The sequence below is a fragment of the Pezoporus occidentalis genome, unplaced genomic scaffold, assembly GCF_034315485.1.
Source record: "Pezoporus occidentalis ecotype Australia unplaced genomic scaffold, CSIRO_AGI_Poc_V1 ctg116, whole genome shotgun sequence".
NCBI classification, from domain to species: Eukaryota; Metazoa; Chordata; class Aves; order Psittaciformes; family Psittacidae; genus Pezoporus; species Pezoporus occidentalis.
Window position 1 is genome coordinate 1,125,222 of NW_026912951.1, and position 27,453 is coordinate 1,152,674.

Genomic DNA, 27,453 nt, shown 5'->3' on the forward strand with positions numbered 1-27,453 from the left:
GGACACTGGCAAATCACAGAAGTGTTTTTTATCTGTGCAGTTAGTATTGTCTATATTTCCTGCCTGGGTGTATTGCTCTCTTCCTTATATACAGTTTAAATTTGGCTCCAGGTCTGCTCAGGGAAAAAGACTCTAGTCAACATAAGCAAAAGGTCTGCTCAGGAAAAAAAAATCCAGTCAACATAAGCTAAAGCAGTAGAATTAGTCCTGTAACTTCTTAAACCAGAAAATACTGTCTGCTGTGATGTGCTGGGAGGAAAAGGGCCTTCTCACCTGTCACTTGTACTACCCACAGTTCAAGTCATGATGTGACGTGACATTAGTACTTCACTATTTTCCACTATCAGTGGGAAAACTTGTATTTCAATTATTGGTTTGGCAAGTTAGACTAAGGAACCAAAACAAGAGAAAATACTGCTTCACCAGTGGCACTTCAGAAAATGTACATCTGTCAATAGGGCCTAAGCAACCCAGGAGACTAAAGGAATTGAATATTAACTCTTAATTGAGGGAGGGTCCTTAGAAAGATATTGAAGTACCTAAAGGTAGCCTGGGTACCTGCAGAATAGGCCAAACTACCTAGGTTTATGCAGCGGTGCCTTCATGCCCCCCGAGGAGCCTACAGAAACTACCAATTCTGGAAATCCAGCCTGGCCAGGAGCTGATTACTTTCCATCTCCTCTGAAACAGGCACACAGGCATTCCTACCCCAGACTTGCCTTGTCCTGGGGTCTTTCCTTTGTCTGTTCTTAATTCCTTTATCCCTTTTCAAGTTTCTTCATTTAGTTTTTATGTTTAGCTTTAAAATGCATCTGACAAAGTCCACAGAGGAGTGCATATGATCCAGGAATGAGCCCTTCCTGTGAGAAAGGACCATGCCAGAACAAAAAGTTGGACCTCCTCCGAAGACAATCTGAAAATCAGGTTTTTATTCTTTTGAGAGCAATTTTCATTGAGACCCAATTCCTGAGCCACCTTACCAAGTGGGTAATGAGGACTAGTGCCAGCTTAGCAGAGGCTGCGAGTGTGTGTCTGTGAGCAGAGAGCACAGTGAAAGGGACTGTCCCAACTACAGCTGACATATACCTGCTTAAAGCAGTCACAAAACCACAGTGTTGCCTGAAGTGAACCATGTAAAAGCCCACTGGAAACTTCTCTTAATTTTATTTTCCAGTACAAGAAGTCAGGGAATCAAATGAAGTCAGTAGAAGCCAGGTCTAAAACAAGAGGAGGGGGTTTAGGTGAGCTGTGTAATGCCTTGCTGCAGGATGTTGCAGAGGGTAAAAGCCTATAAATGTTCACAGGATACCTAGAAGAGCTAATGGGATAGAAATACATTCAGGGTTACCAAATACTTAGAAACTCCCTCCAGATCAAGAAGCTCATGAGCTGCAGCCAGCTGGAAGCTGGGAGAGTGCTAGAAAGCAGTGTAATTTATGTTTGTGTGTTCTTATTTTCTGTAGGCATCCACTTACAGCCAGTCACGCACAGGATAGTGCACTCAATGGACCTTTTGTAAGAAGGCCCAGGACAGCTGCTGTCGTGGTCTTTATTTTGAACTCCCCCCTAAGATGAGCTGTCCCCTCTTTCCCGGTAGCTTATTATTAGAACTGGGTCACATGAGACATTTGGGATTGCATCTCAGTTGCGTTGACCGACATTTCTTTCACAGGGAAAGCTCTGTGCTGGCAGGCACACCAATATAGCTTACGTGGGGAGGGCAGTAGCAGGGGTTTTGTGTGAGATTCGCTTCATAGAGAATCTTCATTTTCATGGCTGTTCCCCATTGCATCAGGGATGAGGCGCTGAGCTAATCCGGGGAGGCGTCAAGGCGCGAGCTGTATTTAGAGACAGCCACCTGCTTGGGAACGTCAAGCAGCAGCAAAGAGCATGCTTCAGCAAAAAATATCCCCTGTGGATTCTGCAGCAGCGGCACCCAGCAGGATCCCCCCTGCCTAAATCTGTGTGTGGCCACCAAAGGGGTCAGTGCCTGAAGACAGTCAGACCTTGTCAGCCCAGGAATGCTCTAAGCCTGGTGCTCCTTCTGCCCAGGAACTGCCAGATATTTTGGACAGCTGCGATGTGGAGTTAAATCACATGGGTGAAGAATGGCCTAATCTCTACATAGGCAATATGTAAGTGTTATCTGAGGCTGTGCTGCTCTGAAGGGCTGGGGAATACAGTACTGGTTAACATATGCTGTCCAAATACTTTATTTAGTTAGCTTGTTAGACTTCGTTGCCTTAAAATAGGCTTACAATTATCATAGAAGAAAGTAAAAAGATTATTAAAAAATAACCTACAGAACAGAATAAAATTAATTAAAGAGACTAAGACTCTTTATTGCTTTGCATTATAATTATTCAACATACAGATTTTATAAATGCTGCAACATTTACCATATAAAGCACAAGGCAGACTCATGATCCTGAGTAGACTTAAAATTGAACTATGATTGGGTCTAACTTTTTGAGTTTAATTTTAACTAGAATAGAATTTTTCACAGAAAAAAAGCATTCTACTTTTTGCTGTTTGTATGACAACTTGATTTGCAGTTGAAATTGATGACAAAAAAATGTATGGTTATTCTCCTGAATATATGCTGTCTGCTGAACGACAGCCAACTTCACTGTTTATTTCTTGTACATGTGCAGATGGTTGTTTTGCTCTGGAGCATGGAGAAAGCATGCAGTCACCTGCACTCAACAAGCCTAGTACCAAATGTTATGCGAAAATGAGTTCTTTCCACCACCAGCAGGTTGCAAACTTGTTGAAATATCAATAATCAGTAATTCCTATATGAGAGAAGCAGGAGGAACTAACGATCCTTTGGCCAATTAGACATTACAAGCTAATTGGTCATTATTTTAGCTATGAAAAAACCAAGCCTAAAAATGAGGTAGATGACAGGGAAATAATCTCCGTTTACAAAACTTGGTTTTAGAAATTACAGCCTGCTTCCTAATCTGTGTTTCTAATCAGGAATGTGACACCCTGCAGATGAGCCATGTGCATAGCAGGTGGGTGGCTGCCCACTGGTAGGTACTGGTGGGCACCCAGAAACACAGTTGTGTTGGCCTGGCCTGGATGTGGAAAGGCAGAAGCCAGCAACATGCAATACTTCAGTGAACTGCCTTGGTGATGGGAGTGGGAAACCAACCTTCGCCTTTCCAGTTAAAGGAAACTCGTAACTATACTTGGAAATTGACTTTTTTACTGTAGTAGAACCATTTGCAGAAATAAGGATTTGCAGGATTGAGCCCAACAGGTAGTAAAAGCAAAGATTTAAGACTATAAAGATCACTGAAATTGTATTGTCTTAACACCATCATTTGACTGTAGACATTCTTCCAAGTGCAGTTTTAAGACCTCCATTTAATCCCTGTGGGTATATATGTTCCAAAGCATTCTTGGATGTTTATTCTCAATATCATTCTGTCTCTTGGGGGAAAAAAAAAAAATGGTGGGGAAAAATGTACAGACAAGACAGTGTGTACATGTAGTAACGAAAAGACGAACTTCAAGAACATTCAGCTCACAAGAATAAAATTGTAAACAGGCTTGTTTGCTAATGCAACAGCTGATTGCTAATATTGAGCTTAAGTACAATGAGTTACAGACTGCAAGCAGTGAAACTGGAAGTTTATCAAGTGCTATAGATAGAATTTTCTTTGCCAACATCAATAAGACAAATCAGAACAGCACCTGAGAATAAGGTTTCATGGGATCTTCCTGAGGGAGAGACGCGGAATAAATAGGGTATTTGCATTTAGAGCCCAACCCAATACTCAGTGAAGTCAATAAACAGAGGAAGCCTCTGCTCCTGAGCAAACCTATGCCAACATCAGGACTTGTGCCAGAGCTAAAATAACCCAAAGCAGTAGGGTAAATTGTCACTGCTTGTTTTTGTGGAACCAGTTAAGTGCAGTTTATATGGAGCTACCTGGAAATCAAAGTTCAAGCTAGAATTAATGCTGTATTTTATACGAAATATTTCTCTTCATGACTTTATCAGAAATTTAATGGTCAGCTTTCTTTAAAGAAGTTAAATATCTCTTGTAAAATAAAGTATGAATGGCTGACTTTACATGATGAATTTCATGTGTTTCATCCTGGAGGACTTTGAAGTTGTGAACAAACCAATTATTAAATATTTGTCTGTCTATCAGCTATTGCTGATACAAAAGGCCAAGGCCTTTAATTAATTAATTAAACCCTTTGGGTTTGAAAAGTAAAATTTTTTTAAAGTGATAGATAAGCATCTAAGGGAAAAAGATTTAAAATATCCTGCAGAAATCAAACTTCATGCTGATCTTAAGCAGGCAGGTTTATCAACTGGAGTTTAGCCAGATTAGCAAGGCTAATACTGCTCAAAGAAACTGCACAAAACAATCAAAGAATACTATTACAGGCTGAGGCAAAATGGTTACAGGCTATGCTAAAACCTGTGTGTGTTCTTTCAACATGCATATTTCAAGTCCAGTTGTAGGAGGACCTGAGCTACTTCATGAACTGAATTTCCATAAGGTGTTTGGGCCAATAATTCACAACGACTTTATAGTCAGCTGGAGCCTGTAACACTTGTTAAAAAAATTTAGGAAATTATAGGCAGGAAACTGTCTTTACATAAGTGAAATAACTTGGAATCCTGCGTTTCCGCATATATTTTGCATATATTCAGCAATCACGACCTTTTACTTTTCTTTTACTACCTTACTCTTTCTTACACAACATGTCTCAAAACATGGTGGATGCCAGGCTCTAGAGATAGGAATACATTGCAAGATAACAAGGCACCTTGAATTGCTTTCTCTTGTGAGTTTTCACATATGATTCTCCACAGCTCCATAGCCCATAACAAGAAAGTCCTGAAGAGGCTTGGTGTCACCCATGCATTGGATGCTGCATGTAGGGAAGCAAATGAGATCAAACATTTCACGGCCAGGAAATGCATTATGATGGAATACCTGCAGAGAACTTGATCGGCTTTCACCTTGGTGCACGTTTCTGTACTGCCTCTGAGCGCATTCACAAGGCCAAATGGTGAGTCTCTCTCCCGGTGGTAAACCACTGCTCTTATGCAGCATTTTCATTAAGCGATCACAAATCACTTAAGCAGCATTAACTAAACCTCACTCAACCACATGGGTAAGCCTAATTATCCACTTACAGACATTGTCTTTGTTGGCAGGTGGTAGGACAGCAGGATCCTGAAAGATTAGGAGCAGCCAATGTCCAAATCAGTGGCAAGGATCACAGTGGTTTACTGGGAATCATCAGAGTGTATTTCTGTAGCAGGAGAAAAGAAAAAAAAAAAAAAAGGCGATTATAAAAGGGAATGATGCTGTATTATAGAGAATGCAGAGAAAGTTCTGAGTTCTCAGCCAGAAACCACTGATTTCTTAAGTTTTTCAGTATTGATTCATCAGCATACACAACACAAGAATTGTTCCTTTCAGGTTTGAGAAACAGCCAAAAGCTGCAAAGAGCTATCATAGAGACATGCCAATTGGCCATTTAAAAAGCCTAATGGCATGTGTTTTCCACTCTTTCCGGACTTGGATCTCTAGTAACAAGAAGTGGTTCTTGATTTATGGAAGGATGAATGTAATACCCTGGAGGCTGCTTTATCTCAGCTGCTGTAAATTGGATCTCTCAGAGATGAGATGAGATGAGATGTGAATGAGGCAGGAGTATGAGCTTTGCAGTCTATGACCGTGGCATTATTCCATGCAGCCTGGAACAGCACTACGTGTATTTATTTCTATTTTGAAGGGGATATCTTTGTCCATTGTATTCTTAGAAGAAGCAGATCTGCTTCCCTTTTGCTGGCTCACCTTATGATCTTCTGTTACTTTCCTCTAGGCAATGCTATCCCAAGAGTTCTCCAGTAGCGAGCAATTTTATCAAACTGCAGGATTTACGTATCGAACTTAGATACAGTGTACACCTATGTAAGCTCTAAACTCTTATGACATAAAAAAAGATCAAAGAAACAGGAAGGAACATCAGACAGACAATCTGAATATGAGATAAAGATGAAAGGAACATGACCTAAAGCTTTGGCATCAAACCTAACTTTCCTCTCTGTTTAGGGGCTAGAAGGTTTCTAAATTCCATATGTTCCAGTCTCTCCTCAGTCATTTGGTTAATGAAGGCAACAAAAGTGCTAGATACTCCTCTAGGATACATTCCCAGTTTGTTGTCCATTCTGCTCAATAAAACACTTAGAACTCAACACCAGAAGAAAACAGTCCCCTGTTTAAAGTTAAAGGTCTTAAAGATATCCCTTGCCATAAAAAGATGCTAACCTGTTTTGCTGTATTGGGATCAGCAAATGAAAAGGGAAAAAAATGTCATAGTCCAGCATGTACAAGAAGTCACCCATATGTGGGACAGAATTTTCCCACCCTGGTGACAATAGATGCTCACTGGCCAGGGACTTCCCAGAGGTGGCTTCTTCCTACTATGCCCTCTGCCCAGCTCTGTCTAGTTTTATAAACCTGAGATTTACGGCAAATGTAATAAATTTTCAGCCATAAATGAGCCTTCATTTCATGCTCAGAATTCTCCATTCCAATCAAAATTTTTTTACACAAACATTGATCTGTCTTTTGCACTAATGAACACAGAATTTCTTAAATTTACAGAGATATTTCGTAAAGGAACTGGTCTTTCAACCCTACTCTGCTTCCTCAGAAGACAGGTTTCTCCCAGTACCCTGTCTACTGACAGTATCTCACAGAGGAAAGGGGATTGCAAAAATAAAATACTACTCAGGCTTTTGAAATGACTGCCCAAATTGGCAAGTTAAGCTAGACAACTCCATGGCAGAGGGGTCAGAACTAGGTGATCTTAAGGTCTTTTCCAACCCTAACTATTCTATGATTCCATGACCCTGGGGTAGTTCTCAGAGCAGGTCATCTTAGAGCTGTAAACCAATTGTAGTTTTAGACTGAAGTCCTAGACATGCAGAGGTAAATACCTGGGGAAAGTTGCTGGTGGCAATTCCAGCATCTCAGCAGAACTATGTAGCATTTGCCCAGAGCTCATTTGCCGCATGCATACATTTCCATACAAGACAACACAGTGCAACAGCAGAACACCAACACTGGGGGCAAATTAATCCTTGGGGAAACTCCCACCAAAACCAGTGGTGGAACCCAGGGCTGAATTTGGCCTCCTATTTCCGAAAAGAGAAGCCTGCCAAGGACGGTATGGCCGAAGAGGCACACAGAGCTGGCAGGCTCTCAAGTGTCAAAATAGAACCAGCATCGCTGGCCACGTACATCTCATGCTTTGCAGGCGAGACATAGACAAGAAAAACAATCAAGTTGTCTGGTGGAAAAAGCAGTTTCCCAGGATCGCTCTAGCCACGGTGTAATTGTGATCAATCTGCATTGGCAAGTACCAGCTTTCCATGTGTGTTTCGCCTAATGCAGGCTGCCTGTGGAGAGCAGCTCAGGCAGGCTGATGCATGCTTGTTATCGCTGGCGTAAATATCTTTGCCTTGTGTTATTGTGGCACAAAGCAGCTGGACCATTTGAAAACCATTTAAAAAGCACTATAAAATTAGGGCTCCAGTGCTCTTATTTTATGACTTTCATGAGCAACCATTGCCTGGAGAGAAATTATCCTCTTTATTTTCAAGGCTAAAGGTTCTTTTAACATTCATCAAAATCGAAGTGCACCCTTGATAACACATTGAGCTGTTACTTATCTCGTACAGATCTTTACCTTCTGCATAATATAATGTTCGAGATCTCAGTTCTTCACATACAACTCATTTCATTGTGTCTGCTGTTGTTAGCACCAAGTGAATTTGTATAGTTTTAGGAGAGACTGGCTGATGCCCTGAAACATATTCTTTCCATAATTCCTAATTCTTTTTTAATTTCTAAAACAATAGCCTGGAGTGGTTTTGTTACTAATCCCTCTATAAAAATGGTCAATTACCTCTTCTGGCAATGGATTTGCACAGACCAATTAAACACTGTAAGATTTTTTTCAAGGGCATGAACAGTACTTAGGTGCATAACCTGATAGACTCTGCTTTCTGCCTTTGAAAAATCTCTCCCCCACGTATATATATATATATAAAGTCTTTCATAATTTTCCTTTTTTTCTGGTCTTGTTTTCACAGACAGCTTCTTTACCAAACTCAGGAAAACGGTGAGTGAACCAACATAGCATGACAAAATGTAAACAGTACAAAGGGAAAGTCATTCTCTTCAGAAATAAAAAGAAATGCAGCTTAAAGCTCAGATTGAAGGGCTTAGGAAGAGACATTGCATGAAATCCTCAGCCACAGGGGTTGTAAGTGGGGAATAGTGACACCCTGCACATCCTCTGTCCTGCAGCTCAGGAAAACCACTGTTTTTCTCTGTGTTGCTTAACCTGCCCTAGGTTTCTGTAAGAGACTGGTCCCCTTATTGTTATCCAGACATCAAATACAGACTGCTGATACAAATTTAGGAAGTCATAACCCTAGCTCTGTTCTCATGGTTCCCTCTTTGGCCAGGATTTTGTCGTTATTTCCTCTGGGGGTAGCAGGCTGCCTTCCTGTGCCAAAAGGTGGCATGCTTTCAGACCTCTTCAAGGGGGGCTGATGATGCTAATAGATCCCGCTGTGAAAGCGATGTGTAGCTATGTAGAGGAGCTGTAAAGTCAAGATGCAGCATCCTACATGGAAGAGATGTAACCAGGCAGAAGGCAGGCTGTGCGTGTGCAAATGAGAGCCTCATCACCATGCCAGCACCTCTGCTAGCAGAGGGAGTTTGAACTTTTTAACCAGAGAGGTCTTGCCTGTCATCAGCCAGTTTCTGACTCATCAACAGGATGCTTAAGCTAACAGAGGGATGAAATGGAGTTACTTGGTAATCACAATTGTTTATGATCCTAGGAAGGAAAAAAATGGGACAGGCATGATCAACAGATCCTAGCACTGTCTTCTGTCACCATGGATAAAAAACCTGGGACAGACATACAGTCAGTCAGGATAAGACAGCACCTCAGCTCTACCGCATGTTTTTCTGTTCCAATAGTCAGCAAGTCAATAACCCTCTTCCTGTATCTGACAGTCGCAGAAATAAAAAAGGAGCCCAACTGAGCTGACATAGCTCTGGGCATTTCAGACCAGATTTGACCTTTTGGGTTAGGACCAACCTACTCAATCTCAGCCATTACTTGCAGCAATGGTCAAGAGCAAGCAGCAGAAGAGCAGAGTTCAGAGCAGAACCCTCGAGCCCTGATCCAGCACCACAACCATGATACATCACCTGTGTAGGAACATCCTCCTTTCTGAGCTGACCTGCACACTGCTCCCTCTCACGTATATACACTTCACCCAGTAGAATAGAAATAGAAAATCCCTTTTACCCAGAACTTTCAGTTCCTGGGCAGCTCCGAATTTGTCTTTGTTTTGCGGATAAACCTGTGCAGAACAGTTTCTTGCCATAGTCTTCACTTAAAAAAAAAAAAAAAGAGAGAATTAGCTGAAAGAGGAGCTTCTGCTTTCAAGCATGGAAGGGGAACAGGTGTCTATAGCCCTATACACACATACCTACTAAAACCTCAAGGTATAAAGGGTATGTGCTTACTCACCTCATGTCCAGAACAGGATTAAGCATACCCTGGCACTCCTTTGACCTAGATGAATCATTGCTGGAAGCCTGGCAAAAGGACTGAGGTGGTCGTATGTCCTGGATGAGGCAGACTGAAAGCCATCTTGTGCTCTGTTAAACTTACCCATTTTCAGGAAGGCTTAATCTATTTCTGAATAGGAGGTGGAACCCTGTAACTCATAGGTAGGCAGCCAAAGGGCAAAGGAAAGATGCTGGATGTTGGCAGTGTTCTTGTGGTGTGCCAGAAGCTGCAGAGCTTCCGTTCTTTCTTCACAAAATGAAGCTGATTCTGCTGCTAATTGCAGAACCCAGCTGGGTACAAAGTCATTTTATCAAAAGCAGCAATATAAGAAACAGTACCTTAAAAAGCCAAGTAGGATTGGAATCCTGAGGGGAAGGCACTGGGGCCTATGTTAGCATCATCTCAAGGATCAAAAGTGTTCCTGCCCAGGTGATGGGTGTCTATATCATCAGTTGCTTTTCCTCATCATTAACAACAGCTGAAAGTCGCTTTAAATATTCTTCTTCTTCACTCTTTATCCCTTGTCATTCTCCTCCTTGCTGCCACTGTGAAACGAATGTTGGTTCATACTGATAAATGTATTCCTGGCCTGGGAGGCACATGCTGGATGTCTAGTGCCCATGTTGTCTCATCTGATATCTAGTTATGGATATTGTGAACACCAAATGCATAAGGTGGAAAAGGTGGCAAGACAGGTTAGACCTGAAGGCCTGGCTAGTCAGTCATTCTCCATCAGCCCAGAGCAGAGTATAGGGGAAGACAGCATAAGAAACAAGACAACTGTGGAGTGATTCTTCCTCTGTGTATCTTTCAGCTTTTAGGCTTCAATAGCTTGGCTGCTTCCTAAACCTCATGATGCTTTTAATTACTGCAGAATGAGCAGAAGGGCTGGTCGTAGTGCAAACCTCCCTAATTGCCCCCATCAAGCACCTTGCCCCCATCAGCTCCAGGGATGCTGACGCAGGCTGTGGGGGCCAGAGAAAAGGGAGGCTGCAGGACGGGTGAGGAAGCTGGCGCTTGTGCAGAAAGCTCGCCGGAGCCGCATTCCCTCCCGTTTCCTGGAGGCACGGAGACACCTGGTGGGGAGCGGCGGCGCGGCTGAGACCGCCATCCGGACCCCCAGCCACCGCGCTGTGCTGCCGTTCGGAAACAAGGTTAATAAGCGCCCCACGACCTTTTGCAAGTCCTCTTCAGCTTTCTCTCACCTTTCAGAGGATGCAAGGGGAGCTTTGCGCTAGATGGGGGAGAGGAGTCATGCCTTTGGTTAACTTAAAGTCCCCCCAGTCTGAATGCACTTTCCAAAAGAATTTCCATTCTTGAAGAGGGTTTATTTCTTTTAAGAAAAGTGTTTGAAGTAAAAGCGGGTGGGGAGAGAGCATAAACAGCATAGACTTCTCCATCCAAGCCCTCCTTTAGAGCCCCACAGCTCAGTCCTGGCAGTGGAAATGTCCCCTCTGTGAGACCTGTATGGCTGAAGGGTCAGCTTGCCCCTGGAGAGCAAGCAGGAGAGACGCTGTCTGAGGTGACAAGTAGCCCCAAACCAGGCCAAACAGCACTGTGAAGATTAAAAATGAGCACTGTTACAAGCATTTCTTATACAGAGAACCTGCACGGGAAACGATACAGTGTCCATCATTTGATATATACACCCAGGTCAATACCAGTTTAATTTATCCAGTACATTTCACATTTATCTTTCATCCAGTCACTGCAGTTTCTTGCCTATCAGCAGCAGCTCCCTTTAAAGGCCAGCCATGAGTACACTATTTTTAAACCATTCAAGATTGCTTTCTTCTGCCATCTTCTGGCAACAAGAAAAATCACCGCCTTTCAGTAACAGCAGTGTTGCTGTGCTGGTCTCAGGCAGGGGTTGTCAGTAAAGGCAGTGTATAATAAGATCAGTTGATATCATTGGTAAAAGTATAACCTTTCTTGCATACTGAAAAAATCATCTAATTTTCCAGCTCTACCTGTTGATCTCGTAGCAGTGGTTCAGTGGTTATCCCAGGACAAAATGTTCTGTTTCTTGAATGCCTGTAACAGCAAATGAGAGTTGATAACATGTGAGGCTTTATCATTTTATAACAGGACTTCATCAAGTACACCCTAAATATTTTGAGAAGAGTCCTTTTTGCCAGTTTTGCTCTCAGGTCTTTATAGCTTCTTGACAAAAGACATTTTTGTTTCCTATTAAACCACAGGAAGATCTCATCTGATTGATAGCCATGTAAAGCTTTTCCTTCTACTGCAGCAGCTATTTCTATCTGATGTCTCAATACAAACATCACAAATCGTGCCAAAACACCTTGCATTATTTGCTTAGCACTAAAAGAAAACATTTTCAATATTTTGTTAAAAACGTATATAAGATTTATTTAAGGCTAAATTTTAGGTCCTGGAATTCCCCCCCCCCCCCCCCTTTTTCCTGCAATCACACAGAAGTTCTTTGTAAACAGTGACTTGTAATCCCCACTCTCCTATCACAATAGCTTTTCCCACGTAGTTGTGCTAAAAAAAAGAACATGATACATGATGATTCTATAAATTAAAAAAAGAAAAAAATCCGAAAGGAGAAAGCACAATATTTTCACTTAAAATAGACTCAAAATTCAGAGCCAATAAGAAAAACTATCCGCAAAATTCTAGCCTGCAAAGACAACATGAATAAAAGCTGTCCAAAGCTTTGTTCGTTTTTACTAGCACCAGCAAGAATGACTGCTTGGGATGCCAGGCACTGGAGAGAAACGATGGTGATGCTATTTATAGCTCATGGGTGGCTCCCACTACCATTGTACCAGAGAAGCTCACAGTCCTTAACGTATTCCTGCTTACAGCAACTTTCTCAAGCAGAGAACAGCCTGCCCAGGGCTGAGCTGGAGGCACTGAGGTTTGCTTTGGGAAAAGGGATTGTTGCACTTGCAGCCTGTTCTCAAACTGTCTATTATAAACCTCCTGCAGCAGGCACAACCTCCAGCAAGGCTGCATCCCTCCCTGTTACCTCTCCTTCTCGGGAGCCATGAGGCTGCTGCTTTGCTGGAGGCTCTTCCTCCCTCCACCACCCTACCAGCTTTGGCATCAGTCTACAGCCACACCAAGCCTCAGCAGGAAACAGCATCAGAAAAACAGCAACATAAAACCTGATGACATAAAAGTGAAAAGACCCTCCAAAAACTTCCTGGCACGTAACAATCCTTGCTCCTGCCCAGCCTGACCTACTGCAAGACTGAGGGAGCACCAACATGGTATCTGGGAAGTGGGGCAGCACCATGCTGCCGGCTCCTCGCAGTGACAGCACAGCAGGGCCTGGTGGGGAAACTACTTCCCACCAGTTAGCAAAAGGCAGGACAAGCTCTCCCAGTGACCTTGGGACTGGATATTCCACAGTGCACCAACAGTATCCCCCCAGCTGCCCTTGGCTCCTCCTCCATCACAGCCTGGAGAGGTGGCTGCACACGCCACTTTACCCACATCCCCTGATGAGCAGCTCCCTGGTTTACCTGGTACCCCAAAACCAGGGAGGAGCAACAGGAAAATCACCCCCACTTTTATTTCTTCAAATTCAAGATAAGAGCAAATAGTCATCAGAAACATAACCAAAAGTTTGCAATAGAAAGTAAACCTCAGTTCTAGGTTTTAGTATCTTCTCTCAGTTGTTCTCTTGCACTTCATCACTGGTCAATTCCTTTGAGACATACAATCATCCTACTTAAAATACAACTTAATTGAAAAACAAACTGTGATTTTAAAGTCAGCAATTAAAAAAAAAAAAAAGCGTAAAGGAAAACCAGTCCACTCTGCCCCAGCCAAGCTGAGAATGTCCCTTGAAATCTCTGTGATGTGCTGGAAAAAAAACTTAAGTGACAAAACAGATCTTCCACTGCAGATTTTGAAGTCTTTTTGCACTTGATTCCACTGCAGAGAATTTGTACAGCTTTGTCAACCTCAGAAAGAGGTGCCTTTTTTGTATGTACCCTTTCAAGTGAGGCAAGGCAAGGAGAGCACTTCACTGCTTATGTTCACTTTGAGACAGACAGCTCGAAGACTGAGGATTATCAAAACCCCTTACTCGTGCCTTCAAATATTCTGAAATCCCACAAGCTTGACAGCATTTTCAATTTTGTATTGACAGCAGCAGTCAGACAAAAATAATTTGAGGAGTAAATCAAGGAGAACCCCCACCTCTTTAATCCACAGTCACACAAATCCATACTGCCTGCAGAATGGCAAGTGCTTTGGAGCCTCTTTTAATAGCAATATGTTAACATCCTTGTTTGTCTTTCCTGAAGCTTGCAAGGCACCCCTTCCTCCCCCCCAGTCTGGTCTTTTTGACATAATTTGTACCAGAGCTGCTCATAACTCACTCCTATCGACAGCCTGTGACACGGATGAAATCTCGGCAGAGCGCTGGCTGTGACAGCACTCACTGAACTGTTATCAATATCAAGGTCACTTTGTTTTTCTTGCTCTTGCTGGAGCTCATCTGCCCTGAGGGCACAGGCTGCCCAAGAAAGCTTTCTGTCTAAGCTGCTCACAAGTCACAGCCTCTCTGCTCCATTACTGGCGTTACATAAGATTAGAGTGAAGTTTCTACTATTAGAAGCAGTTAGCTGCGTGGTGATTTTGTGCTCTCCTGATATAGCATATAGCACAGTTATGGCTGCTGGCAGCAGAACTTAGAACTACAGCTATTTTTAGTTCAGGGAGAAGCATGAGTGTAGTCAAGATGTGTCACAAAAACCAGTATTTTTTCAGGGGGAAGTGGGGGTAGTGTGGGGTGTAATTCCTACCTGTGGTACCCTGGACAAGAGGGCCCCAAAAGGGAATTATCGTCATCCTAGGCTTGACAGATACTCACCAACGAGTCGGAAATCATGGTAGGAGCCTGTGGAGGGCAGCGCTGTCTTGCTGGGGATGGTGCATTGAATAGCTCAGAAATACCAGCTGCTAAGGTAATACTTTTTTTCTATCTCCTTTGAATCTGAAAGCTGCAGATGTAAAAGCTGTCGCCCTGCTACAGCCATGGCCTGTCACTGCACGGAGGACTTCCCAGTTTTCCACCCACTGCCCCCATTTTTCAAGCATGCTTTCCTGCAGCTTTAGCCCTGAGCCCTGTGCCTAAGCTTTGTGGCTCTTAAATGGGGCAGTTTGAGGGTTGGGGAGGTAGGGTGGGAGTCGGGGGCTGGAGGCAGCACAGAGGTTCTCTCCCATTAGAAAGATAGGGTCTTGGGAAAATATGTGCAGATCCGTTACATTGCAAAGGAAAGGAAAGGAAAGGCTCTCCGGGAGCACTCCCATGAGCTGCAATAACATCTTCTCCCCCCACCTGGGACCTGCCTCACCATCACCGGCTCTCCCGGCTATCTGAACCCCCGGCTGAGGCTGGTTACCCTCACCTGCCCTGCCCTCTGACTGCTTCCATTCCTGGAACAGCCTCTCATGTTCCTGCCATCCCTAGATGCATGCAGCTCCCGTGGGGCAGCAGCAGGCTGCCTCTGCCCTGCAGCAGCTCCTCCAGCTCCACGGGCAGCCCTGCGTAGGGATTGTAGAGCTCACGGTGGAAGGATTCTTTAGCTCTCCAGCCCAGCTCAGGCTCCTTGCAAGCAGAAGTTGGTACCTTGCAGCTCAGTTTGGAGGAGTCAGAGGGCCCCATCATGAATGTACAAGGCCGGATGTGAAGAGAGGTGTCAGGAGGGAGACCAAGCAGTGAAGAGGTGTGAGGGCTCAGATTTTCTCTCACCCAGTAAAACACGGCTGCCAGCATAGGGCAAGGGGCATCTGCGAGCTGAGCTGAGGGGGTAGCCACAGAGGAGGCGTGCAGGGCTGCTCCCGCTCCTCCTCGACATTGCGGTTAAAGAGAGGGCTGTGTTTTCCAGAGCCCTCGATCTGGCATCTTTCCCGGGTAGTAAATTCTCTTAAAACCCGAACCAAACAGAGCTTTAATTGTACATTCTGCTTTTCTCTTCACTCTGGAATAATGGCAATGGCATTAATACAGTGCTGCATTGAACATGCACCCGCACTGAGGCCGAGGGACTGATTCTGCTTTCCATTATTCAGGGGCTCTGCCTCTGGTGAGGCAGATCAGGGTTTAAACAGCAAGCAGGAGCAATGAACTTCTACTGTTCCCTGCTGTTTGAGTGTGGGCAAAATAAAAGGCCATAATATATGATGCAGTCAGCCAAGAAAGCAATATTGCTCTGCCATGTTCACAGTCTACACTGAGACAAGTCCAGGATCTCATTTCTGAATTCCCATAGGTGCCTCATTTAAACCATCAGCCATAACCTGCTTCTCATTTTCAATACCACTTGGTATTAGAGCTGCAGTGAACTGCTGGTGAGAGATTCTAATTCCTGCAAACAAGCCCCTGTAGGCTTGCAAGGAAAACAGAGAGTTCCCCTCTCGGTTGCCTGCTAGGTTCCCATCTGGCTGTTTTAACTTTGCTATTGCTTTTAAATGTGCCTGTTTCTGCACATGAGGCTTTCAGCTCTACCTCAGGAGACTCCTGGGTTCTCTTAGCATCGAATTCTGACCAAAATGTAGAGACATGGATTGGGTCTTCTTAATAAAAAGGAAGATCAGATTTCACATTACAGTATCTGAAAGATTAATTCCACTTACATATCATTTCCCTGTGAACCACACTTCTTTCCATCTGGATTTTTCCATCAGGAGGACAAAGAGGCATAGTGTTAAGCACTACCTGGGAGAAAAGAGCAAGGAGTGTAGAAGATAAATGCAGAGACGCTTGCTGAGTGAAAAGAGAAGAAAAACAGAGTAGATAGCAATTTCAAATGCATCGAGAGGCGGCTGCTACTTTTTTCTTTCTTTATTTTTCCACATTAATTATATTTTGATCTCATGCTTTGCTGTTTTGAACCATTTAGTTTGTCAGGTTTTGATTCGGGAAATTTAGGGTGTCTGACTGCAGGAGCTTTCTGTATCATGTTATTGTTAGCTGTTGTCTGTGTTATTGTAGTAACCACAGGTCCAGCCAAAATTAGTGCCCTGCTGTGCCCAAGGCCATCAATAATCTCATGTAAGACCTTGTTATTGAAAGATGCCTGTCCCTATCCAAGCTATCATTAGAATCACAAGGAGAGCTGTGCCAGCTAGGAAAAGGGATAGAGGAAAGATGACTTGGGGCCTAACTAATGCCCTGCCACTGTCTCCTCTTCAGACAGTCATTAACCTCTCTATAGCCCAGTTCAGTCTTCAGCCGACAAGGTAGCAAGCACAGCAAAATGGTGAGAGGCTTTGCACCTGATACAGAAGTTAAACTTAGGTGGCTGCTCAGTTATTTTGTGTTCATTTTCAGTTAAACAAAACATGTTTTTCTCAACCAGGAACAAGCCACTTTATCTTGTTTTAATATTTTAATAGATTTTACACAATGCTGAAGTAAAATTCCAAAACAGAAGTAACTTTGACTAGAAAACCAGAAATGGTCATTTTTATTGAACTATTTTCAAACCTACAATACTGGAGTGTTTGCTTTTTTCACAGAACTTTGCTGAGTTTTCTTTCACTGGAATCTGCAAATGCAACACAAATCTGTTAAATGCTTTAGCCAGTTGAAGTCAGTGGGGGTTGTGTGGTTGCTTCTTTTCTTCGCCAGAAAAATATTCAGTAGAAAACAGCAATTGTTTCCAGTGTAGGAAAAAAAGCCTTGCAGACTGTAGCATTCAAGTGGTGGGTAATAACCAGGAGATACAAAGCTTAACTAGGATGTTGTAGGTGAGGTCCCAGAATGGCACAGCTGCATGCAAACAAGGGTGCAGACTCACCCACAGCCCTACATGCTCCTGCTGCTCAGCAATGCCAGCACCACAGTTGCCTGTGCCTCCAGCCTGGCTCTCATGCCCACCAGGGAAATTCAAGCCCCTATGACTCAGGCTCCACACCTCAGACAGGAGGCTGAGCAGGCCCTGCCCATTTGGGGTGCAGTTTGGAAACTGATGTGTAATGACAGAGCTGTTTTAGAGCTTGTGCTACCTTGTATTCTCCCAGGGAAGCAAAGAGATTAATACATCTGGATTGCCCTTAAAATTCCTATCCAGTCTCAAATGCCTACTATAGGTAGAAGGCTTTATTTTATTGTTTTGTTTCCTGTTGTTTTGTTTTTAACCAGAAAAAAGAAAAAAAAAAAGGAAAGATGGAAAGAAACAATCTAATGAGATGGTCTTTAGGTACTTCCAGGCTACAGTTTAAAATAAAAGTAATCCTATTCAACTTGCATGGCTTAGTTCTCTGCAGAAACATTATTGACCTTGTAATATAGAATTATTCCCCCACTCCCCAGCCCCCCACCCAGTTACAGAGGCTCCTGCCCTCCTGCAGTCACTGGCTCTTTCCAACTAGAGCAGCTTCTGGGAGCCACCCGGAGGGAGAAGCTTAGAGAAATGTAATCAGTGGCAGCACTTTTGCTAGCTTTGCAGTATCTTACAGTGGAAGGCAGGGGGGACGACACTTCTAGCAAAGTCCCTGGCCTTCAATTAAAAATTTCATATTACTTTCCTCATTAGTTCAATCATCTGGTATAGCTATTTCCAAGCTTACCCCAAAGGCCCGGCAGAGCAATTCAATTTCAAAGCCAGTGCAACGCAGGACTGAGCGGTGTGCTTGGGAGGAGCTATGCTTCTTGGTGTTGACATGAGGAGCTCACTTGTCTGGCATTAGTCATGTGAAGCGAATGATGTTGACACACTTTTTGGAAAGAGGACTGCTGAATGAAAGGGAGCTCTGTTGCAAAACACCTCCCTGGCTACAAAGGCTGGAGTTGCCTGCTAAGTTTCACCGGCACCAGAACGACTCAATTCTTGGAGAACCCCCTCAAAGTCGGGTCTCGAACAAAAGGCTTCGCAATGTAATTCTCTCTGCTAAACATCCCTTTCCCTCTCTCTGCTAATCATCTCCATTACTGTAACTAGCTGACAGGCTGCAACAGAAGTTTAAAGAAGCGGGGGCTAGGAGAACTGCAAGTTTAATATCCGTCTGCTTACCTGCACAACCTCAGCCTTTAAACATCTGCAGCAATTGAGAGTCAACCACACTGCTTGAAAATGAGCCTGTGATCTTATGAATCTCCTGATGTAGAAGCTGTATTTATTATCTTTTTCTTGGTTTCCTTTTTCTGCTTCAGCTTAATGTTCTGTGTCAGTGAAAGTACAAACAGGTCATCATGACAATGCTGGCAGTAGCTCTTGAGCACAGTGCATGACTTCTGCTGCAAGGCAGTAAAACTTGTAGGGCAAGGCACAGTACCTTTTCCTGTGCTGCTCTTCATGCTAATCTGTGCTGGGATTGCACAACATACTCTTTTACCACAGCTTTTGGCATTATGTGCCCTGAAAAATTTGTAGGCTTTTACCTATATAGTGCTCTATACTTCCCTGCTGTTCTTTTCCTTCATCATTAAAAGTAAAACCAGTCAGGTTTTTTCCATCTCTCCCATCATTTTTATTGTGCTTTTCATATTTTCCTTATTAAGTAGTTACCCTAGGGAGACTTCCTTTTTACTGGAACATACAAAAAGCTGTAAGTGCTCTTAACATTCCTGGGGAGGAGGAGGGAAAAGGGGGCAGAGGAAGCAAATTTAGGCTGAGGTCACAGAAATATATATGGTGTGTTCAGTAATATGCCTTGCATCATCTCTACTTCTTTTTCCATAAGCAACAAGACATTTTCCCTTGCTCTCTGCCTATTCCCCAAATCAACATATGCTGTTCAAAGTAAGGTACCTGGATGTTTGGAGCAACATCCATCTGGCAGCTGCTGCTGCTGGGCAGGGGTCGGACTAGATGACTTCTGAAGGTCCCATCTGCAGTTCTTTTCTAGAATTGCTGGGAAAATAAAGCCAAACTCTAGATGTAGGCGTTCAGGCGCTACAGTGAAAGTTGATGCCATGTCAGAATAAACTGGCCACCTCGCTTTGGGAAGAGTGCTATTATAGCCTTAATACCAACAAGCAACCAAACAAAGTTTATCAGTATTCTCTGGGGGTGAGAACAGCAACTCAGGATAATGAGAAATGCTCGTAAAGTCTCAGGGAAGGGACCACTTAGATATCATTGAACTCTTGCTCTTGACTGAAGCTCTGCTTTAGGCTGGACTGACTAGTCCGAGCTTCCTGGATCTAAACCAACAAACAACATTGCAAAAGGGATACTCATCTTCTACTGCATGATCTGTATGGGAACAAAGCTGTATGGGGTCCTAGATGGGATTCTCAACAGGGCAACAAAGCCAGAACTTTCAGCTCTATAATTTCCCAGAATTGAGATGCTCTTTTTTCTCACATCCCAGGTAAGGACCATAACCCTCATATGAGAGAAACAGCCTCTCTCTGGAGGCAAACAGCTATCACATTATTTATACAAAGTAGAACAGCTCCCAGAGGAGAGACTGAGACAGACAGATGCAAGCATACCAGTATAGCTGAGTGTTCAGGGGTATTCACCTGAAAGACAGAAAAAACTAGTTCAAGTTTTGTCCAATTTATATATGTGCAGACACATATATAGATATGCATATATACATGTGAAAATCCATTTATATGTACACATGTATGCATATATATGTGTTAAATACACCCCATAAATGAAAGAAAACTGTATGCACATACATTTGATATATGTATATATATACACTATATGAATATATGTCTTACATACACATCATAAGATTTTCACCTTGGCTCTAGGAGCTTTGTAAGTATAAGTCAGTCCAATGGTTCATTCTTTCAAAAACTTCCAGTTTTAACTAATCAGAATCAAGTGTGCACAAATGCTTTGGTAACTCTCCAACATGAAGTATTAGAGCTTTCCTGCACACACTCATCAGCGCTATAGTAACAGAAATAATACCTGCACCTACGAGATACAGCCAGTGCTGCATTTTGGTGGCACAGGATGTTCTTTTTCAACAGCATTACTTGTCAAGAAATTAAATCATATAGTCTGCTGCTGCTGCTGCTTTCTCAGGGGATGAATTGCATGCCTGTAGTCCCACCACAGAGTCAGGCCTGCTCTCTGGATGCTTTTAGCAACACCTGCAGGCCCTGCTACACACACTAGTTAGAATAATGTAATGCTATTTGGAGGGTAATGGGCAGGACTGCTTTCTAGGGAATATTATTTCTGTATGGAAATCTCCTCTTAATTCATTTCAGAAAAGCTGTCTCTGATATAGCCCAAGTGCGTGCAAGAGAGCAGCCAGATGCTTCACACCAGAGACTCTTCATCTCCCACGAGCAGTGCAGGGAGCACTTCCTATGAAACACCAGCGCTATCAGACCTCCAGCGGCTCTTTTGGTTTAGAGGAGGGTCTGATAATCACGTGGACCAAGTCTGGCCGAATGTTTACCTAGGAGATGCGTAAGAACCTATGGTCCTATTGTTGAACTATTATTGGTCCCTGGGAGAGGGAGGAAGGGGTGTGGTACATTGGGGAGCAGCTTTTGGGTCTGCAGGAATGCTTCTGCTATGCAGGCTTCCAAAACTGGTAACAGAAGGAGTTTGTATGTCATGAAAAACATGACATACAAAATGGTGTCATACTCACTGTGTGTCTGAATGGCATCTCAGTTTTCCATATTCTGTGTACTGCAGGGGATTTGGCAGGGTAAGAATTGTTTGTATTCTAGACAAAAGTCTTAAAGAACCCATCTCACATTGGTGTAAAGTCTGAAATGCACTATCTATCTACCCTGGAAACTGTGCTCTAAGACAGCAGATGAGGATAGTAGCCCTTACATTTAAATAGGAGTAGCAGGATCAGCAGCCAGATGGAGGAGAACTTAAAGGAATTATATAATAGGGATTTTTCCAGTTAAAACCCAAACTTTCTTTCAAGGATGGTAAAACTGAAAATACCAAACAGGAATTCTCATGCAAATACCTCATTCTTGCGACAACTGCCATTTATTGCCATTTGTTTCTATTTGGATTGCTGCAGATTACATAGCTCATCAGCTCATTTTTTCCCAGTTCCTCCTCCTCATGAATTCATTAGTTAAGAATCACAGTTTTATGAAATAACTTTAGTCTCATTTCATGTTGGGCAGAGGAGAGAGCCTGGCTGGTAAACATGATGTGATGCAGCCACTTCATTTCTGAACCAGGAATGAGGTGCTGCTGCATCTGTTCTCACCCTTGTGACCCATGCACACTATGAAAGAGAGATCAGAACTTGCTAAACAACTGTTTGCAGGAAAATCTCAACCACTTTATACATTAAGCCATGTTCCCAGGAATTACATGCTGGGAGGCATTTTCTTAACAGTATCCCACTGGCAAGTCCGTGCTCCTGCTTCTCTCCACACCACCATAGCATGTTTTTCAAGTGTGAAGCACTATGGGCTTCTCAAAATCTGCTACTCCGTAAGCAAGATGCAGTTCCTGTATCCTTCCCTAGTGGGAGCAGGCACTAACTTTAAACCATGCTATGTCAGCAGGATGTTAGGAGTGGTGCCAATGAGCTCTTCGCGTCTTTAAACAGGTGGGCTGCTAGGAGCAAAACTACTCTTCAAAGCCTCAACATTACTCATATCCTTAATGCAGCAGATGGGCCATATAACATCAACACAGGAGCCAAATATTACGAAGATCTGCAAATAGAGTACTATGGAATAGAAGCATTTGATGATCCTTCCTTTAATTTAAGTATCTTCTTCTACGATGCTGCCAATTTCATCAGCAAAGCCTTAAACACCACAGGAGGTAAGAGGGAGGCAAAGAAGCTTTGGGAGGAAGTTTCAACACGAGCCAAATGGCATCTCAGTGCAGTAACAGGCAGTCAGCAAAGCTCATATTCAGCCCACAGTTCAAGACTACACGAGCAGAACCACTGCATGCAGGGTGGGAGAAGGGCACCTGTGCCACACACTGCAGAGAAGGTGGCCATAGCCAGGCCCTGGAGAGCTGGGGAAGGCTGGCTGCCTCAAGCCCAGCACGATGGGAGGAAGTGAGAGGCAAAGGCAGAGGTTATGGCACTGTGGGTGCTCCCACTCCTGCCCTATTCCTGCAGGAACTGTCAGGATCCGTGTGCCTTCACATGCACCTCGCACCCTGGCAGGGTCTTCATCCTGGCCCCACATAATGCAGCCCTGCTCTTGCTCCTGATGCACTCAGATGGGAGCAGCGGCACTTCAGTGTTGGTTTAAATGCTTCACATGCTTAAGTGCTTCACAGAATTGGAGCTTTATTCGGGCTGTCTATTAAGCTAGAGAAGCAGCAGCAGTTAATGAACTAAGTCAAAAACTACGAGCCTGACCCAGAGCCTGCTGAATTTTTGTCAGCAGAGTTTGGATTATGGCTTAGTTATCATAATTTCCATTTGTTCCAGAGTTTGCTCCGACTCTGACTGGCTGCGAGATCTGCTGCTTTCACTGGAGTGCTTTATTAAATCCCCAGTTATAGCTCACACTGGGCTGCTGAGATACTGTAAATTATGAGCCCGGTTTTACAGGCAGACTATCCTACAGAGTTTATGGGACTTGTCAGTGATCACGGCCAGGGCTGGGCCAAAATTTTCTGCCAGAACTGTTGTAGATTTTTTTTTCCCACAGAGAACGGCACTAACAAGTTTAGTCACAGAAAGCTTCTCCCTTCCACAGAAAATTCCAGCTATTTTAATCTGAGGCCTAAATTAGATGCATGAGGTCAGTACGAATTGCCTAAAATGTATGGCATGATTTTATGCTAATCCTCCCTGAGTATCCGCTAATTGTCACTGCTGTTTTCCGGTGTTTCTAGTGCTTTTTTTGTCCTCGCTTTAGAAATGCTAAAGACCACTCACCTGCTCTGCCTCTTTTGTTTTGGCAGGTAAGGTGTTTGTTCATTGTGCCATGGGGGTGAGCCGCTCAGCATCTTTAGTGCTTGCGTTCTTAATGATCCATGAAAACATGACAATCGTGGATGCTCTGAAAACAGTGAGTGCTCACAGAGACATCTGCCCAAATTCAGGGTTCCTCAGCCAGCTCCGGGACTTGGACATTAAACTGAACGAAGAGAGGAACGGAACCAGAGCATCTGCTACCAAAGAGCTGTAAGAGAGCATTGCTGAGAGGACAAATGTTACTGGAGTTTCCTGTATTTCTTTTTAATGAATTTCATCTGTAAATTGAGGATGAAACTTTATGATACACCAGAATGCATGTTATTATTGAAAGTAGATTTTACTTGATGTGTCCATTTTGCAAAGCCTTCCAGACTATACTTACGGTTGGTTGTGTACTGCATCCTTCACTCTCCACCTTAAAACATTGCTCTCTGCTGGTTAAAAAAAAAAAAAAAAAAAGAGAGAAAGAAAAAGATATCAGGTTCCACTTCAGAAATAGCTGTGTTTCAGCAACTAGTAAAGCTCATATCATTTTATGAAGTGTTAGGCTATTTGAGGTGAAAGATGCCATATTATTTATGCTATGATAATGCTTAGAAGTTTTCTTCTGAATAAGCCCCCCAACCCTTCTCTCCCCATATCTAAGATGGTTGGTATTTTGAGACTTGAGTCTGGTACTGCTTAGTTCTTGCTTTTACAATTGGTGGAGCCCCCGATTTAGTGGTAAGAGGCTGTTTAAAGGCAGAGCAGCTGGGAAACAACACAAGCCACTCCAAGAAATTATTCTAGGTCTCCCTATAGTCTTTTTCCTTTGACTGTTCATCAGTTTGGATTTGGATTTTTTGGGGTTTTTTGTTCTTTTCTTCTTCCATGAAAATGCCTTTTTTTTGAGAAACCATTCAAATATTGTTCATCTTTCCTGGTAAAAATCATCCAGGAGATGGAGATTATGTGGAAAATGCATCCAAAGACAAAGAAGGTGGGTTCCCAGCTGAGGCTCCAAATAGCTGCATGGGCAGTGGGAGGGGGTGCAGAAAAGCATTTGACAACAAGTTTGAATCTAGCCCAGATTTGTCTGACAGTCCAACATTATAAAACTTGGGATTTTCTTTCCCCAGAATAAAGGTCATTAACATTGCAACATCGTGTTCTGTGGCATTTGCTTTTGGGAGGGGACTCGAGTGAAAACTGAAGGGACACAGAAATGGCAAGGGAGGTGCTGACAGGCATCAGGCTTTCATCTTTGTGTCTCTGGGCCACCATAAAAGCACTCAATAGCTACTGTCATCTGATGGATCAGTGCTGCCTGGAAACTATGTGAAGCACATCTGGCTCTTGGTTCCCAGTGGACAAACACTCCAGCACAAAGCCAACTGAGGGATTGCAGTTGTTTGCATTCCTAGTACCAAATTCAGGAATGCAGAGGCATGAATACTCCCCACCGTGTGAGCTGGCTAGTCAAGAAGAGCACAGCAACAAGGGAAAACATTCCTTGTCATTCCTAGTGCTATGTACAAGGCAAATTTTTACCTCCAGGACAGATGACTTTTATAATGCTTTTTGGCAATATCTACATCTGCCACAGGGGCCAGGCTATAGGAGCGGGAGCACAAGGCAGAGCAGGTGGCACTGAAGACCTAACCCTCACCCCAAGGGTGCATCTCAGAAGGTTTTGCTTTGGACTAACCCTATGGACTGGACATCCCTGAGCAGCAGGAGAGCAGTGCTGGAGCATTTCTTTGCTTTAGTTCCATGCATAAGGAAACCTGCTCATGAGCTCCAAGGGTGGCTCGGCAAGGCCAACAAAACCACAGCAAATAGGAATGGTCAGCTTATGGTATGCTCGAGACCCAAATCAAAACTTAACATATGTGTCTCAGTTACCAATTAATTCTAGGAAACTGATTTCAACTTACAGAACAAGCTGGGGGAAAAAAAACAAGAAACAAAAAACGATGGATGGGGCTATGGATCTGAACCAGCCTTGAGCACAGGAACCCTATCCCATTCCCTTGTGCTTCTCACTATAGGAAAGCTCCCGTTGCCTTTAAGCAGCAGCAGAACTGAGGCCCACCAGGCATTTTCAGCTGTAGGGTGAAGGGCACCGCTGAGGATGCAGTCGCTGTGGGTACAACAGTACGTGCAAATTAAACCCATTTCACGCGATAAAAACGCGGTTTTAAAACACGGGTTGTTGGAAAATCTGCATCTTACTCCGACGGTAACTCACTGTGAACACTGCGCAATAACACACAGAGCGTAATGCCTCACGCTGCGAGGTGACACACGCTGTTCTCCCCTGAAGCCCCGGCGCGGCCCGGCGGCCTCCCCACAGCCCGCGGCACCGCATGTTGCCGCCAGGTGGCGCCGTTGGCACGGCACGGGCGGCGCCCAGGCCGCGGCACCAGCAGTGTGGTGCGGTGCGGTGCGGTGCGGTGCTGCCCAGCGCCACCGGGCCTCAGCCCCGCATCGCCCCGTTTGTTCCGAATGCGGATAAACCCGAGGGAAACGGAACAGTCGTTGCGGGGCGTGCGTCCGAGCCCAGCCCCCCCGCGGCCCCACCGGCATGTGTCAAGAGTAAAACTGCCCCCCCCCCCCGCCCTGGTGCCAGGGGTAACCCCAACCCCGCAGTGATGCATACGGCGTGGTAAGACTTCTCCTGGGAAAACGGGCTGAGAGGGCTGGTTTTGTTCAGCCTGGAGAAGGATGCAGGGAGACCTTATAGCAGCCTTCCCATACCTACAGGAAGCCTACAAGAAATCTGGAGAGGGACTTTTGACAAGGGTAGGTAGGGATAGGACAAGGGGGAATGGCTTTAAACTGAAAGAGGGGAGAGTTAGATTAGATATTAGGAAAAAATTCTTCCCTGCGAAGGTGGTGAGGCACGGGAACGGGGTGCCCAGGGAAGCTGGGGCTGCCCCATCCCTGGAAGTGTTCAAAGCCAGGTTGGATGGGGTGTCTGGGGCAAAACCCAGCTATCCCACTGCCATTCACATCTCTAGTGCAAATCCTAGTACTGCCACCAGCACTGTCATGCCCAGCGTAAAGCAGCAGAGCCCCAGGAGGCCAGGTCAAATCTGCTTACACCACCTGATGATAACTCAGCCTCCTGCTGCTGCTGCCCTCCAGTTGCCTCGCTCTGGCTGCTGCTTGCGGGTTCAGAGAGGGTAGTGGATTACAGTTTATAATTAACACAATTAAAAATAGACTGTGAATAAGCTGAGCACAGAGAAGCTAGAAATCTGGTGTGCAACTGCCACATTAGGAGGAAGCCAAGTGGTATCACTCAAACAAAGGTTATCCAAGACACCGCAGCACAGGAACTTCAACTACCAGGCAAGTACTTTTAGGCTTGTTTACAAACCAACCCTCAGTGAGCTCAATACATGCACTGAGCAGCATGAACTTTACCACAGCCAGCTCTGCAAGCAGTGAGACAACTGCAGGGCTAGGCCAGATTATCGTCTCTGCCGTTGTACTCAGAAACTCCACATTTGTGAAATTCCAGTTTGCTTTCCAGCTGGATTCCCAGGCTGAGGCTCTCCCACTGAAAAACATCTTAAATTCAAGGGTGAGTTTCTTTAAATACCAGTCCTGCTATATTTAAGTTTCTTACAGATCATAGCCATGAAACACTGTACCTGGATTTCCCTCTCAGCTGATGGTCACAAGAGTCATTCCTGGGAAGGGAGAAACTGGCCATCCAGTTACACTGGAGCAAATGTGAAACAGGCTATGAATAAAATGCTGTGCAGCTCAAATACAGAACCTGGGAGAAACAGAAACATGAAGAAGTTTGAGAAGGAGATGGGAGGGGAATTTTTTTGCTCCTTTTTTTTTTTTTTTTAAATACTAACTCTTTATAGTTGGGTTTCTATGGATTATTTATTACTAGGATAGACTTTTCAGACAGAAATGGGATTTTTAATATCAGAGCCTTCCTCATAACATTTTTACTGAGGAAATAAT

General features: G+C 44.0%; 1 protein-coding gene and 2 long non-coding RNA genes across 5 annotated transcripts; 1 reads left to right on the forward strand and 2 right to left on the reverse strand.

The window, feature by feature from the left end:
* Positions 1-1,665: 1,665 nt before the first annotated feature.
* On the forward strand, positions 1,666-24,625 carry LOC134174309 (dual specificity protein phosphatase 13B-like). 3 transcript variants are annotated; one of them, XM_062639203.1, is made up of 5 exons: positions 1,666-2,135; positions 4,844-5,043; positions 20,816-21,020; positions 22,144-22,364; positions 23,469-24,625. In XM_062639203.1, the coding sequence occupies exons 3-5, from the start codon at positions 20,863-20,865 to the stop codon at positions 23,693-23,695; spliced, it is 606 nt and encodes a 201-aa protein (XP_062495187.1). In that variant the 5' UTR covers positions 1,666-2,135; positions 4,844-5,043; positions 20,816-20,862; the 3' UTR covers positions 23,696-24,625. The 3 variants fall into 3 exon arrangements, with proteins under 3 accessions (XP_062495187.1, XP_062495204.1, XP_062495196.1); XM_062639220.1 differs by lacking the exons at positions 1,666-2,135; positions 4,844-5,043 and adding an exon at positions 9,092-9,331; XM_062639212.1 differs by lacking the exons at positions 1,666-2,135; positions 4,844-5,043 and adding an exon at positions 14,423-14,594.
* On the reverse strand, positions 2,198-7,067 carry LOC134174337 (uncharacterized). Its single transcript, XR_009968612.1, has 3 exons — positions 6,986-7,067; positions 5,171-5,289; positions 2,198-3,441 (listed from the first exon to the last, which is right to left on the reverse strand). It is a non-coding gene; the product is annotated as an uncharacterized LOC134174337 (long non-coding RNA).
* LOC134174344 (uncharacterized) lies at positions 17,948-23,695 on the reverse strand. The gene is made up of 2 exons (XR_009968613.1): positions 23,443-23,695; positions 17,948-18,796 (listed from the first exon to the last, which is right to left on the reverse strand). It is a non-coding gene; the product is annotated as an uncharacterized LOC134174344 (long non-coding RNA).
* Positions 24,626-27,453: the final 2,828 nt, after the last annotated feature.